At 40.4% G+C, this 16,624-nt stretch overlaps 1 protein-coding gene across 1 annotated transcript in view; it reads left to right on the forward strand.

Annotated features, from left to right (window-relative positions):
- The window catches only part of LOC125225151 (histone deacetylase 6), a 30,805-nt gene extending 14,458 nt beyond the window's left edge, over positions 1 to 16,347 (forward strand). The window contains exons 9-20 of the mRNA XM_048128725.1: positions 2,481 to 2,540; positions 2,593 to 2,652; positions 3,351 to 3,544; positions 4,142 to 4,392; positions 4,883 to 4,964; positions 5,114 to 5,260; positions 5,645 to 5,768; positions 6,346 to 6,465; positions 7,287 to 7,412; positions 11,651 to 11,780; positions 12,579 to 13,336; positions 15,743 to 16,347. Of these exons, the coding sequence (XP_047984682.1) occupies positions 2,481 to 2,540; positions 2,593 to 2,652; positions 3,351 to 3,544; positions 4,142 to 4,392; positions 4,883 to 4,964; positions 5,114 to 5,260; positions 5,645 to 5,768; positions 6,346 to 6,465; positions 7,287 to 7,412; positions 11,651 to 11,780; positions 12,579 to 13,336; positions 15,743 to 15,964 (2,274 nt within the window). The 3' untranslated portion in view covers positions 15,965 to 16,347. The remainder of the gene's footprint in view (positions 1 to 2,480; positions 2,541 to 2,592; positions 2,653 to 3,350; positions 3,545 to 4,141; positions 4,393 to 4,882; positions 4,965 to 5,113; positions 5,261 to 5,644; positions 5,769 to 6,345; positions 6,466 to 7,286; positions 7,413 to 11,650; positions 11,781 to 12,578; positions 13,337 to 15,742) is intronic.
- Positions 16,348 to 16,624: the final 277 nt, after the last annotated feature.

Raw genomic sequence — 16,624 nt, forward strand, 5'->3', positions numbered from 1 at the left:
AAGAAATGATAAATGCTATAAATAAATTGAAATTAGATAAAAGCCCAGGATCTGACAATATCACAAATGAAGCTATAAAGACAGCCAAGGAAATTTTAACGGAACCTATACTAAACCTATTTAACAAAATACTAGATACATTTGAAACGCCGTCACAATGGTCAGAATCTAATATAATTTTACTATACAAAAAAGGAAACCACAAAGATATTAACAATTATAGGCCCATCAGTTTACTGCCAACTACATACAAACTTTTCTCCACAATCATTAATCAAAGAATAAAAGTAACTCTGGATAAGAAGCAACCAATAGAACAAGCCGGCTTCAGAAAGGGCTTCTCGACCATAGATCACATTCACAGCCTAGAACAAATCATTGAGAAATATCAAGAATTTCGACGACCACTTTACATCGTGTTCATTGATTATCAAAAGGCTTTTGATACTGTTTCTCATGACTGCATATGGAATACCTTAAATGCTCAGGAGGTAGAGCCAGAATACATAAGTATAATAAGAAATTTATATTCCAAGAGCACCAGCAAAATAAAGTTAGATAATATTGGTCCAAGTTTTCCAGTAGAAAGAGGAGTACGTCAGGGAGACCCCTGTCCCCAACTATCTTCATAGCCATATTAGAAAACATTATTTGCAAACTAGAATGGAAAAACAAAGGTTTATTTATCCAAGGCAAGTATCTAAGCCATCTCAGGTTTGCAGATGATCTGGTGTTACTAGCAGAATCAGCATGTAGTCTTCAATCTATGATAGCAACTCTACACAATGCTAGTAAACAAGTAGGCCTTGAGATAAATATAAACAAAACCAAAACCATGTCAAACTTTAAAAAAATTGATATAATTTTAGACAGCAGACCATTAGAATATGTAGACCATTATATATATTTGGGAAAAATGATTGGCTTCAACCATAACAACAATGAACTGGAAATAGAGAGGAGAGTCAAAAGCACATGGGGCAAGTACTGGAACTATAAAGAAATATTTAAAAGTGAAATGCCTATATCGTTAAAAAAGAAAGTTATGGACACTTGCCTAATCCCCAGTTTAATATACGGATGCCAAACTTGGAATTTCAGCGATAAGGCCAAAAACAAGATAATTACATGTCAGAGAGGCATGGAACGCAGCATGCTAAATCTGAAAAAGATATACAAAATAAGACACAGCATAATAAGAGCTAAAACAAAAACAATGGATGCTCTCAGCCAGGCAAGGAAATTAAAATGGAGATGGGCTGGACACGTAGCGCGCCTAAAGGACCACAGATGGACGAAATCAGTTACGACATGGAAAGGTCCTGCTGGAAAGCGCCGACAAGGAAAACCAAATGCACGCTGGGATGAGGACATCAAAAAAATCGCCGGACCAAACTGGCAAAAAATTGCTCAAGACCGACAAAAATGGCTAGCTTTGGAAGAGGCCTTCACCTAAGGGGTTCCTGTTTGTAAAAAAAAAAAAAAATATTTAATTGTAAACTTACTTAAAATATAAATGTAATCACTAACAAAAAACTAAATTAGAACTAGAGAAAAAAAAAAAACTAACAATTACTAACAAATAGCAAAGATTTCATTGTATATAATAACAGGAAATAAAAGGCTTTTTATTTTATTTTTATTTTATTATTTATTTATTTTACAATTAACAACGAAACAACATTGATACCCCATATCAAACATAACCACATTGTATTATATTTATGATTTTGATAGATGATAACCACAATCAGTGTCGATTTTGACCACCGCAAGCACTGCGATCGCTTTGCTTACCCCCTCCATGCACTTCGCACGAAGCCAATTATATCAAAGAGAATTAAGTTTAAAGAGAAGACTGCCATCTCTCGACACAATCTTAAAACTTTTCAATTTTGACAATTTGGTCCACATTCTTAACGCTTGCGCTATAGATTTTCCAATTTACCCAGAACCTTAAGGGCCACTTGCACCAACGAAAATGGAGGGTTAACCCACCATTTTATATGGAATTTGACAGATGACAGCTCACTAACCCTGAGTTAAGTGGTTGGTGCAAGTGGGCCTAAATGTCTCTAAAATCACCGAGCGTGATTATTAACTTTGTCTACTGAGAAACTTACTTAAGTTTCATTAATTGTTTAGGTTTTATACTTAAGCATATTTTTAAATTAAAGGAAAAATGGAAAAAAAATCACCGCCTCCGTGGCGCAGTTGGTAAGCGCGATGGCCCCGGCAAGGCCAAAGGTCGCAGGTTCGAGTCCTGCCGGAGGTGTGAATTTTTCCATTTTTCCTTTAATTTAAAAATATGTAATATCGCTCGCAGACGTTTCTGCATGATAAAAAGCAATTTTTTTTATACTTAAGGTTTTATAATAACACAAATTAGAAAAAGACTGGTAATATTGTGCGAATCCAAACCGTTCATATCCTTATTGCTTAATGATGATAATTAAAGTATGTAATTTTTTTTTGTTTAGTACCAACCCGAGCTGATCATAATATCGGCCGGTTACGACGCTGCGGTCGGCTGCCCCGAGGTATATACATCTCTCTCACTCCTATAACACCTCGTATCTCTGTCTCTTTCAGTTCTCGCCACAGCTGGTGGTCGTGTCGGCGGGGTATGACGCCGCGCTGGGCGACGAAAAGGTTGGGTTTTTGGGATATTGGGATGAGACCTGCTTGAGCGTTTAGGTTCATATTCAGTCGTCATCTCGCATTGTGTGTTATTATTAATCAGTCTATCTATCTGTCCGTTTACCATAGCTTCAGCTTAGTCGAGAATTTAAAAAAAATACAGGTTCTTTTTAGTTGTTATTGTGTCCTGAGCCCATTTCTCGAAGCTACAAGTTACCATTTACAAGCGGTAGTCAATGTCTAATATGACAAGTTGGAAAGAGACTTCCGCTTGTAACTTTCAGTTTTGAGAAATGGGCCCCAGGTTCCGTTGTGATAACGTTATAATAGCATACCTACTGTTCGGAAAAATGCATGTCTGTAATCAAAATTTTATAACAGAAACATCAGTAATTCTTACGTAGGTAACTATGTAAAGTTTTAGTAATATCACCATCACCGCCCACAATATCTCTGCTTTGCCTAAAGGTTGACTGGTAGAGAATGCTGTCTGACACTAAGTCCGCCTTTTCTACTATAAGTTTTTCTTTCTTTGTGTACAATAAAGATTAAATAAATAAATAAATCAGTTCGCATTTCTTATAACCTTTTTTTCGCATTTTATTAAACCCTTTTCCAGCGAACCAGACAGCTAATAATGGCAAATTTTAATCGTATTTTACGAAATCTCTTTCCAGCAAATTTCACAACTAATCATGCCTAACTTTCAGGGCGAAATGGAAGTGACACCAGCGTGCTACGCTCACCTCCTCAACATGCTCATGTCTGTCTGTCCGTCTGTCTGTGTGGTGCTAGAAGGGGGGTACTGCCTACCCTCATTGGCAGAGGGCGCTGCGCTCACTCTGCGGACATTGTTGGGTCATTCACCCCCAGCGTTGGAGAAGACTGGAGAACCCTGTGATGAGTAAGTTATACTATACTAGTATTTTTGGGGTTCCGTACCAAAAAGGTACAAAAGGAACCCTTATCACAGTATAATAAAGAGTGCTATCGTACAGTATGACCACTCCCGCTCCCCGCTGAAAGTGCCGCTCCCCCCTCTCGGTTACCTCACAGTTACCGCCTGTCAAAAACGCGAACAGTCGACCTGTCATATCTCACAGCGTTCACCTACACGACTTTAGAATGTGTGCTAGGAACGCGCCTCTTTCATATATTTGATCGCCAGTGTCTGAAATGTGTCCTTATGGTGCCGCTCTGTCCGTCTGTCTGTCACATTTCTAAATATCTCGTTTTTTAATATTGGGGGACACCTTACACAAATCAACTTAGCCCCAAACTAAGCAAAGCATGTACTATGGGTGCTAGGCGACAATATATATACTTACTTTATAGATAAATACATACTTAGAAAACTTATTTATATACGTACAAAACATTCGTGACCCAAGAACAAATACCTAAGCTTAACACACAAATAAATGCCCTTACCGCGATTAGGCCTAGGCCAGACCGTGCGTAAGTAAGTTTTAATTATAACACCAATATTCTCTAATTTCAGAATACGGGACACCATACTAAACTGCATATACGCACACAAGCAACACTGGCGTTGCTACAACTACCAACACACATACAGCACAGACGGAATCCCAAACGTGTGTGATAGAGCGAAACAGAAACATACCGTCTGTGTTAAGTGGGAGGGAGACGAAACGAGGCCGGAGAGGTTTTTAACTAGGGACTGCTATCCGGTACAAGATAATGAGACGAAGAGGAAGATTATGGAGCGATTGAACCATTTGAGACTAGGTTGGTATATTATCTATTATCTAGTATATTTCATATTTTCTTTAACAGGAAAACGAGAAAAGGTTTACGCCTTTTCTAAAGTAACAATCATTTATTTTGTGAAATAAATAAAATATTAGCTATAATTTATTTTGTTATAATTGAAATAGATATCATACACGAAAGAAAAAACGACAAGACATTAAACACGTTAAAGACGTTAGCCGCGTATGCTGAAGACCCGGGTTCAATTCCCGGCTCGGCCACCAGTGGGTCTTGTCGTTTTGTTTCGTGTATGATATCTATATCAGTTTATAATTTATAATATAGTAGTGTGCCAACTTGAAAAAAGAACAAAATCAAAAAATATTCAATAAAATCATTTGATTTGTTCCCTAGTTGTTATTTTGTTAGTTTATTTCAATGATTGTGTTGCCTAACTGTAAACTTGGGTAAATCGATGCTATATTTCATTTTGTTAAGTTTTGGGAAATTATGTTTTTTTTTTCAGTCACTGACCTAACGATACCAACACACGCTGTATACTACATTTTCGATCAAGCAATGTTAAAGCACAGAAATATCTGCGAACCGTAAGTATTCAAATTTTTTATATTAAAAAAAAGCATTAAACCAAATTACTGATTAGTTTATATGAACTAATATTAACTTTATCACATATCATATTTTTACCATTATCATTATCAAATGACATTATCCTAATATAAGCGTTGATTTACAGTGGCCACGTGGAATGCCCGGAGCGGATACAAAGGATACACGAAAGACATAGAGACTTCGGTCTGCTAGACCGAGTACATCAACTGACGGCAAGAACGGCTACTGATGAAGAAATACTGTCTGTGCATACTGTCAAACATCTCAACAGGTAAATAATAAATAAATAAAATAAAAGTAGCCTTTATCTCAACAGGTAAATAATACTTTTAGTTTATTACGCAAGGTCTCAGTATTACACTGTAGCTACTTGAAAGACACATCGACTTCGGTCTGCTAGATCGAGTACGAGTACAGTACTCATGAGTACTACGAGCTACTGATTAAAAAAATACTGTCTGTACACACTATCAAACATCTCAACAGGTAATTTCTACTTCATTCTGTGAGCACTGAACTGTATTAAAGACATAGAGACTTCGGTTTGTTAGACCGAGTACATCAACTGACGACGAATTATCATTTTACTATGTCCCTCATTTTTATTTGCAAAGCCTGCTATTTTATTAAATAACAATACATGTTTGTTTTACAGGCTAAAAGAGTTGGCGTCCACCAAGTTACGGGATTTGAACAGTCAAAAAGAACAGTTCGACTCTGTTTACTTTCATCCGGACTCGCTAGAGAGCGCTGCCGTCGCTACCGGCTGCGTTTTACAGGTTTATATTTTTATATTTTTTTGTTATTTTTATATACATACTTAGATAAATGAACAACAGTTACAACAAAAGAAAATTGCCGGTATACAACATATAAAAGTGGCTTGTGTACATATACATCCACTTTTAATATTAGAAATTTTATTCATAAACGCTTTTAAGGTCTAAAAATCCTGAGAAAAAGAATATTAATGATTAATAAGTGTCACTGTCTATCAGTTTGATATTTGTGTCGAAATTGTCCAAATAGTCCAATTTCAAAGAAAGAAATGGTCCAAAAATTTCGGTGGCTACCATTTCTTAACCCACCAAGAAAGCGCCAGCTGACCTTCATGAGGGTTAATTATTAATTGCCGTTAACCTCTACGAAGTCCGGAAGGCGATTGGTCATGGAAACCTGCTGGCCTAGCCGAAATGACGATCATTGACACAATCTAGCTCTGTCGTGCGATAGAAATAACTACGATCTACGATAACATTTACATTTGGTTGCGAACTCTTTTCGAGACCCGGCTAAAATGTGTGAATTCAAAATATGAACTATCGAACATCCCTAAAATTCAATCTTTCCCCACAGATGGTAGACACAGTTCTATCCTGTGGCGGTTCGGGCGTTTGCGTCGTGCGTCCTCCCGGCCACCACGCCGACGACGACATCTTGTTGGACATCCCCAGTGGCTTCTGTCTGTTGAGCAACGTCGCGGCCGCGAAGTGAGACTAGTGACTCTAGTCAAAGACATATGTAACTACGTATAGACAGATAAAGTCTAAGAAAAAAACGTACCTCAACACCATACAGAAAAAGGTACGTTGACCTACCTCTAGATGGCGATACACCTTTGGGGGACGCTCGGCTAGATGGCGCTAATATTAATATTTGACATTTTAACACATATCAAGCTAAGAATATGGGCCAAATTGTCAAAACTGAGGTTCAAAAGTTTTAAGCTTGTGCCGAGAGATGGCTGTCTATGCACTGTGATTACACATTTTACTTTGACAGTAACTCTCTATAATACTCGATCCTCTTTCTAGTGAGTAATGAGTCATTAGCCGGGTCCACACAGAGCGAGGCACATCGCGAGGCAATGTGCTCGCGCGGCAAACTTCCCCGTTAGACGTGCCTCGGCCGAGGCAGTGTACGCGTTTGCTTGGCCGATCATCCTGCCTCGGCCGAGGCATGTCTACAGTGGACGTTTGCCGCGCGAGCACATTGCCTCGCGTCGTGTGCCATTGCCTCTGTGTGGAATAATTTACACGTCAGAATTACCAAATGCTACGGCGTTAGTGATTTAAACTCTGTCAAACAAGTCTGTCAGTAAATAAGAACAAAGAAAACCATATGCATAATTTTCTTTAGGGTGCTAGAGAAAATGACACCTATAGTTTTCTTAGTTCTTATTTACTGACAGAGTATATATGAGACTTCACGGTTGGCACCCTTGTAAAGGTTGTCCATATTAATATCCTCTACTGAGCATTGGACCAGAGATAAATAAATTATATTTTTGTTTACAGATCCTATACATGTCCATCCACCGGTACGATCACGGCTCGTTCTTCCCGCATTCCAAAGACGCCGACCACACCGCGGTGGGAGAGGGGAAAGGGGAGGGGTTCAACGTCAACGTGCCCTGGAACAAGGTACCCCAATTTACGACCCCTCTGGCCTAGCGGGTGACCCTGCCTGCCTGCGGTTAAGCCGCGGTCCTGAGTTCGAATTCCAGTCATCATCATCATCCTTGCGTTATCCCGGCATTTTCCACGGCTCATGGGAGCCGGCTTTGACAACTAATCCCAAAATTTGGAGTAGGCACTAGTTTTTACGAAAGCGATTGCCCTCTGACCTTCCAACCCGAAGGGTAAACTAGACCTTATTGGAATTAGTCCGGTTTCCTCAGGGTGTTTTCCTTCACCGAAAAGCGACTGGCAAATATCAAATTACAGCCGGGGTTTGAAACCGCGACATCATTGAAAAGTTCCGGGTCTATAAAACTCATTGGTACGAATTGGGTTTGAACCCGCGACCTGCTAATACGGATTGAAAGTCGCACGCTCTTACCGAATATTGGAATCTTCCGCTTGCTCGGGTATCAGTATCGGCACGTGCGATCAGTGAAAATCTGAACGATGTAATAATATTATTTAAATTAGTAAGGTACAGCGGGGCAAATCTAGACTAAAAGGCAATTGTAACTAATCCATTTTTCCATTATTACATGTATCCATTGAACACGCCTACTACATAACTGGTAGACACTCTATTTTCTGAAACACTTTTGAAAAACGAAAAAACTTAATAAGTAATGTATAAATAAAATAAAGACTCCTTAACTCAAATAATCTTTTTAATTTAAGATTAGCAGTTAAATTCATAAATGCATGTATGTTTCTTAAAAATAAACAGTTTTTTTTAATAATGCAAACATGGTAAAACATAGAAGAAATTTACCAGTTACATTTGCCCCCCACTCGAGATTTGTCCCGCTGTACCTTACTTATCCTTATTTTTTTCATGCTTAATAAGTGAGACAGTATAAAATTAAACACTCAAAATCGAGCGCCAGTAAGGGCATTTATTTTACTATTTTACGATTACCTAATCCTTTTTATATATAAGTTCTTCTGTATTTAAGGACCAAACCCAGATTGTTAACTATCGAAAAAGTCAATAGAATTAGAAACAATTTTTACGCTTAAAAAGAAAAACCCACAGATTATAGATGAATAGACAGTTTCATACCGAGCAAGGCACGCGGCACGTCACGTCGCGAGGAAATGTGTTCGCGCGGCAATCGTCCAACGTAGACGTGCCTAAACCGAGGCAAGTCACTCGATTGAACAAAACGCAAGCTGCCTCGGCCGAGGCATATCTGCATTAGCCGTTTGCCGCGTTGAGATATTGCCTCACGACGTGTGTCGTTCTAGCTAATGTCTTTGTTTATTTGAATTAAATATCAATGACGAATGAATGAATGATGATTATGATGAATGATGTTGGCGACTGCCAGGTGCGCGACCTCCTTAAACGTTTGAAATCATGTCACTTTTATACTTTTTTGAAATATGTCATACTAGCTTTTTCCCGCGGCTTCGCTCGCGTTAGAAAAAGACAAAAGTAGCCTATGTCACTCTCCATCCCTTCAACTATCTCCACTTAAAAAATCAAGTCAATAGGCTAGTTTCCTATACTTAAAATAAAATATTTTATGCAGTGCACGAAATAAAGTACCACATAATTAGAAGAAATATATGGACAGTGGTTATGTTTAAACATAATTTCTATTTAATAAGTCAAAGAGAAAGATATAAAGTAAATGGATTGACCGTGACGTCACTCCTCAGTATTTCATAGTAATTCCGTGTTAGCAAATTGTTTTGACAGTCCTTAAAAAGAAGCTGATAAGACTAGTAGGAAACTAGCCTATTCGTCGCTCCGTTTTGCCGTGAAAGACGGACAAACAAACAGACACACACACTTTCCCATTTATAATATTAGTATGGACACAGTATAAAACCAGTAATAACTCTTCTTACAAACTTCACGCCGCGCGGTGTGTCCCCCTCCCTCCCCTCGCATGCGGCGAAAACATGCGAAACTGGTGATTATTGGGCTGGACAGTCGGGGCCGCGTTTGCGCGCTGTGTTGACGTGTTGAGTTCGGGAGAAAATGACGTCAGCACCGAAGACATATTTTCGTTACTGTAGTGTTTATGGGTGTATGGAAAGTTCTCAAAATGCGGAAATGTCATTCTTTAGAATTCCTAGACACCCAGAAAAGTAAGTGGTTGTTATATATTTGCAGTGTTAGGTACATTATTGCTTACGTAAATGGCGTAAAAGTGAGATTTAAAGCTAGAATGACACATTAAAATCAATAAGGATTTATCTGTAACGACATTTAGGTAGATGCTGCGATCTATCTAGCTCGAAAGTTTGGTACCTACTTAAATATTGTGCAAACATCTATTCAAACATTTTATGTAAATATGATTTCGTCAGTATTTAAGAAACAAATACGTACTTGAATCTTTATTAGATAAAAAGGTAGAAAGAGCGTTGGTACTAGCATAGCGCCATACACAGTTACTAATACGAGTAGGACAGTAGGTACCTACGTTTCTAGTTCAAACGAATCTTTTTTTTATTGTGATGGATTGGGTGTATTCTAGAGAAAACATATAAAATGAACACTTAAATTAACGCTTTTGCAATTATTGTTACACAATCTACTATTGCGCGTATGAGAGTAATATATTTATAATGATTTTTTGTATCTTCAATACTGACTAATGTGGTGTCATGACGTGGTATTGTTATACTAAAACCTACTTACAGTTAATAGTACCTATTAGATTTACAACAACTTACATTGTACGAAGTCGATTATAGTAACGTTGTACAACCCTGCGTGACCTTGCGCAGTAGTAACGACCGCGCCGCCGCTGCCGGAGATTAACTACTGATATATCCTTATACTGTGGTATGGATTAGTATTCAATCTGCCTATTGTCACCGAACTACCTGTTTATGTACCAACTTAAATTAATTAAAATAAGTGGTTTCAATACGTGTTTTCATCATCCACATTAGTTATAGAGTCTACAACCCCGTTAGCTATCACCCGCGATATATACAGAGACTTTTTTTATACTACGTCGGTGGCAAAAAAGCGTACGGCCCGCCTGATGGAAAGCGGTCACCGTAACCTATGGACGCCTGCAACTCAAACAGTGTCACATGCGCGTTGCCACCCCATTAGAAACTTGTACATTCCGTTTTGCTGTGTTAAATACACAGTAAAAAAACCGGCCAAGAGCGTGTCGGGCCACGCTCAGTGTAGGGTTCCGTAGTTTTCCGTATTTTTCTCAAAAACTACTGAACCTATCAAGTTCAAAACAATTTTCCTAGAAAGTCTTTATAAAGTTCTACTTTTAAGATTTTTTTCATATTTTTTAAACATGTGGTTCAAAAGATAGAGGGACGGTGGGGGACGCACTTTTTTTTCCTTTAGGAGCGATTATTTCCGAAAATATTAATATTATCAAAAAACGATCTTAGTAAACCCTTATTCATTTTTAAATACCTATCCAAAAATATATCACACGTTGGGGTTGGAATGAAAAAAAAAATTAGCCCCCACTTTACATGTAGGGGGGGTACCCTAATAAAACATTTTTTTCCATTTTTTATTTTTGCACTTTGTTGGCGTGATTGATATACATATTGGTACCAAATTTCAGCTTTCTAGTGCTAACGGTTACTGAGATTATCCGCGGACGGACGGACGGACGGACGGACAGACAGACATGGCGAAACTATAAGGGTTCCTAGTTGACTACGGAACCCTAAAAAGGAGTGCACAAGTTCCAAGGAGGGTTCGGGTTGCCGACGACTCAAAGGACAATCTCCCGTCATCAGCACACCGCACCCTCGTTGAGCTCTGGCAGCCTCACCAGCAGTAACACAACACTATGTAATAATCTTAATCAATAATTTTTACACAAATTGCTCGCCCTTACGCCGTTTTCACATTATCCGATCCGATATCGGATGTCGGAAGGATTTCCATAGAAAAAATCCAAGATGGCGCCTGTAATGTATGGGATATCGGTCCGACATCCGATATCGGATCGGATAATGTGAAAACGCACTTAGAGTTGGTCAAAGGCGCCTAGCCTTCAGAGATAACATACACTAGAGAAATTTCGACGGGTACCTCGGCGGTCGACGTGGTGTAGCGGTTTATCACGTCAGCCGCGTTAGCTGGAGACCCGGGTTCGATTCTCGGCTTCGCCACCAGTGGGCTTGATCGCTTTTTCTTTAGTGTATGGTATCTATTTCAGTTTACAATAATTTTTAATCTTATTTTTTGTGTACAGCGCGGCATGGGCGACGTGGAATACATGGCGGCGTTCACTCAGGTCATCCTCCCGATAGCGTACGAGTACAACCCCTCGCTCGTGCTCGTGTCGGCCGGCTTCGACGCCTGCGTCGGCGACCCGCTCGGAGGTGAGCCACTACATTCCTAATTTGAAAACCCTGCCTGCTCAGTCTATGGTCCTGGGTTCGAATCCCTTGAGAGCATTATTGTTAACAGTAACACTTTCGCAACCAAGAACTCGCATGATGGGCACTCGTGAACTCTGCATAGAGCTTGTAATTAGGCCTATATGAATAAAGATATTTTTGAGTTTGAGTCGAGTTGAACCCGCTTTTTTTTATACTACGTCGGTTTCAAACAAGCATACGGCCCGCCTGATGTAAAGCGGTCACCGTAACCTATGGACGCCTGCAACTCAAACAGTGTTACATGCGCGTTGCCACCCCATTAGAAACTTGTACATTCCCTTTTGCTGTGTTAAGTACACAGCAAAAAGGAGTGTACAAGTTCTAAGGAGGGTTCGGGTTGCCGACAACTCAAAGGACAATAGACGGAACAAGTTAGTTCCGTAAGTCCTCCCGTCATCAGCATACCGCACCCTCGTTGAGCTCTGGCAGCCTTACTCACCGGCAGGAACACAACACTATGAGTAGGGTCTAGTGCTATTTGGCTGCGGTCTTCTGTAAGGCGGAGGTACTACCCCAGTTGGGCTCTGCTCTAGATTCGAGCGAGACGATATCCGCTGTGCTGTGCCCACACAAAGCGGAATATCATTCGCTATGCCCTACCTCCTACACGCTTGTCGGGTTCTCGCCATACAAGCGGTCGGTTATAAATTACGACCGGTTTCTGACGTAGTGCGTTGTTTTGTCTGGTAGTGAATGTGTTAATTATCAGCGTCGTGGTAAAAATGATAATCTTTCCAGGTTGCAAAGTGTCCCCCGAGTGCTACGGGCGCATGACGCAGCTGCTGCGCGGGCTGGCCGGCGGCCGCGTGCTGCTCTGCCTCGAGGGCGGCTACAACGTCACCAGCATCGCGCACGCCACGGCGCAGTGCACCAAGGCCCTCCTCGGCGACCCGCTCGCCCACCACTACGACAACTCGCCCACCAACCCCTCAGCCATCGAATCTATCAATGACGTCATCACCACACATAACAAGTACTGGAAAACCCTCAAGTTCCAACTCGCCCTCCCAGCCGAAAACGTTCTCGAAGACCCTCTACCGAGCCGCGGTCTTACCATAACCGACGGCGACAAGTCCGAAATGAGCTTCGATTCTACCAAAACTCAAGACGACACTATAGAAGCCCTCGCTTCACTGACTCTCAAATCCGATACCTCATTAAAATCGCCAGACAAATGCTCCGATGGCATCCATTGTGGCACCGACGATGAGGACCCGGAGCATTCGAAGAAAACATCTAAAACTAGTAAGACTAGTATTCCCGAACCTCAAGCGGGCTCTTCTAGAAGCGAACCGAAGCAAACTTTAGTAGACTACTTAGCGGAGAACATGCAAGCTATAGTGGATGGTGAAATGTTCGCAGTGATACCTTTACCTTGGTGCCCTCATATAGACGGGCTGAGTGAGTTACCGGCTGATGTGAAGTTCGAACAGGGACTCAAGTGCAGTGAGTGTGAAGAAACCAGTGAGGTGTGGGTGTGCCTGCATTGTTACATAGTGAGTATACTTATGATTATAATGCATGCTTACCTTAGTGGGGATTGCGATTGGCTTTAACAGTTAAGGCAGGTCCACAGAGTGAATAACCATGCATTGCCTCGCATGAAAATCCGCCAGTTTAGACGTGCCTCGTCCGAGGCAGCGTGCACGCTTTTCTCAACTAAACGGCCTGCCTCAGACAAACAAATCACGTATACTTTGACCGTTTGCCGCGCGAGTCATTGTCTCGCAAAGTTGATCGCTCTGTGTGTGTCTCATACATTTACTGGATTTAATTATCTCCTTTCTTTAAAGAAAAATAAGGCACACACAAAAAAATAAAAATAAGGGTGACGGGGTGGCCTAGGGGTTTCATGGCGTTAGCCCGGATTGCTAAAGACGCCGGTTCGAATCCGGCCATCGCCACTGGTGGTGTCCGTCATTTTAAAATTTTTTAATATATATGACATCTTATTTCGATTTATAAAAATATGGCAAATTAGTATTTATACAAATACAAAATAATAAGATTCCCAAGTTGACTCAGACATATTTAATCAGACCTGTTAAAAGATTTAAGGCATATATTTATCAAATGTCAGTCGGTACCGAGAAGCTTTATCGCGCGACACACACATACACACCCAACTGATGCACGCAGAACAGCCGGGTCCACACAGAGCGAGGCACGTTGCAAGGCAATTGCCTCGCGCGTCAAACGTGCTATGTAGATGTGCCTCGGCCGAGGCAGGTTGATCGGCCGACCTAAAATTGCGCAATGCCTCGTCTTAGGCACGTTTACATTGGTAGACTACATCTGTGTGGACCTGTTTAGTGATGAAATGAATAATATTTAAGTCAATAAGGATAAGTGTGGCATACGTAGAAGTATGTGCGTCTTCATATTTGGCCTGTTAAAATAATGATCAGTGTTTATTAAGAGTTCGTACATATACCAACAAACACAAATAGCAATTAAAGAAATGTATTAACTCCCAAAAACACCTTTGACTATTAAGTAAAAAGGCCTAAAAAGACCAGGCACACTTATCCGTGGGACCCGCTTACCCGTATTGACCTGACAAATAAATATATCGTCACTACTTTTTAAAAACCTCGTATATCACGCTGTTCCTCAAAGTTAAAACGCAGTAAGTCTATATGCATTCCATACATACTTACTACAATTTTCTTTTCATTGACAGACGAAGATACAAGTTTTTTTTAAAGTAGTGACGATATATGGGTACTCGAGGTAAGTAAACATCTTCTAAATTCATATTTAACAATGCAAGCATGCCTGTTGCCTAAATTTCATATAATTTAACATTTATTTTCAATATTTCACGCTTTTTTCACGGGTTTTTGTATGGTTTTAATTGGATTTTGACTTGTTTTGCAATATTTTGTACTTTAATCATTATATAAATCGTCATCGTGCAGTTCAATGGCTAAATTGTGTATTTTTTTAATCATCGGCATATTAAATATAATATTAAACTCTCCATTACGTGTTGTTATTGCTAATTGTCTTGGAAACATTTTATACTGGCGTGAATGGTCCTGGATGTCTAGCCAATCCTTCACGTTCCGTAGCGTATCCTACCTAGTTCGTCTCTATCACTCTCCCATATTGGCGCGACAGAGCCAGTTGCGATTCGTTCGCCACAGCGCGTAAACGATTGACACTTCGGCTAGGCGGGCCATACAGATTGATTCACGAAAGCTTTAGCAATTTAGTGAAGGAATCATTAATTCTATGAATGACACTTGTATAGATATACAATCAGAATCATTATTTTATATACACCTATAATTAACGGGGCTACACAGAGCGAGTAGCTTCGCGAGGCAATTTTGCGCGAGAAACGATTGACAATGACACTTCTACCATGATAAAAAGCCCGCGCTGCCTCGTCCGAGGCATATCAACATTGGTTTTGCCTCGCGAGTCACGACACTGCTCGCTCTGTAGACCCGGTTATTTACAAATACAATCTAGTCGTGTAAATCATCCTGTTACATTGAACGTTTGCCGCACGAGCGCATTGCTTCGCGACGCGCCTCGCTCTGTGTGGGCCCAGTTATTCAACATGTCGTATATTCTACGATGTAGGTACATATGTAATGCATACCTAATATTTTAGTTTTTCACCGTATCTTCTAGGAAACGTTCGTGTTTCTCAGTCAGCGTCTATACTTTTTATACTCCTAGCTGAAATAGGATGACACGTTTGTGCGGTTCCGTAAAAGTACGAAGGAACTTTGCACATCTGCATCTTACTAAACTACGTCAATTCATAATGGTTCTCCCACACTGGCTGTGATAGAGATTTATAACAGCCCAGTGTGGGAGCACCATAAACCTCATTTCTAAGACAAGTCACACACATTTCAAAAAGTATATTTATCTTTTCTCTACAGAGAGCGTGCGGCCGCAGCGTCAACGCGCACATGGAGTCTCACTACTCGTCGTCTTCGCACCCGCTAGTGCTGTCCCTCTCCGACCTATCCGTCTGGTGCTACGAGTGCGACGCGTACGTCGACAATCCCCGTCTCTTTCCCGCCAAGGACAACGCGCACTTCCACAAGTTCAACGAACACATGCCTTATTGTTATAGAAGCGATACGCTGCATATGGAGTGATTGGATTTTAAAAGCTTTCTTAATGTTATTCGCACGTGTATCGTACGATTTACAGTACAGTTTTGTCATACGCAAGTATACTCTTTCCCGAACTAGTGCGGGATAGTACACTACGATACAAGTGCGAAATGAGTAAATTTGAATCGAGTGACGATATATTAAAACACTACCGAAGGCAGTTGCGAATTACCTATTCGTACGTGTAGCGTAATATACGATTACAGTACATATGTATAGAGCATTAATTCGGGAAAGAACACATTCCGTGCGTACAGTAGATACGCTGTTTAAAGTTTCGACATATGCAAATACTCTTTCCACTTTTAAATTTATTCTAAGCCTAGCGGCATCGATAGCAGACGTTTCTGCTTGTTGAATATTAATTTAGAGCCTTGCACGGATTGCAAATGATGCGGGTTCAAGTCCCGCCGGAAGCGTAAATTTTTCCATTTTTTCCTTTAATATAAAAATATTAATTTCGAATAATGAATATCAAAAATCACCCACTTCTGTAGAACCATTCTTTTATACACACCTATAATTAGCGGGGCCACACAGAGCGACTAGCTTCGTGAGACAATTTTGCGCGAGAAACGGTTGATAATGACACTTCTACCACGATAAAAAGCCCGCGCTGCCTCGTCCGAGGCATATTGAATA

The sequence above is a fragment of the Leguminivora glycinivorella genome, chromosome 4 (assembly GCF_023078275.1).
Source record: "Leguminivora glycinivorella isolate SPB_JAAS2020 chromosome 4, LegGlyc_1.1, whole genome shotgun sequence".
In the NCBI taxonomy this organism is placed as follows: domain Eukaryota; kingdom Metazoa; phylum Arthropoda; class Insecta; order Lepidoptera; family Tortricidae; genus Leguminivora; species Leguminivora glycinivorella.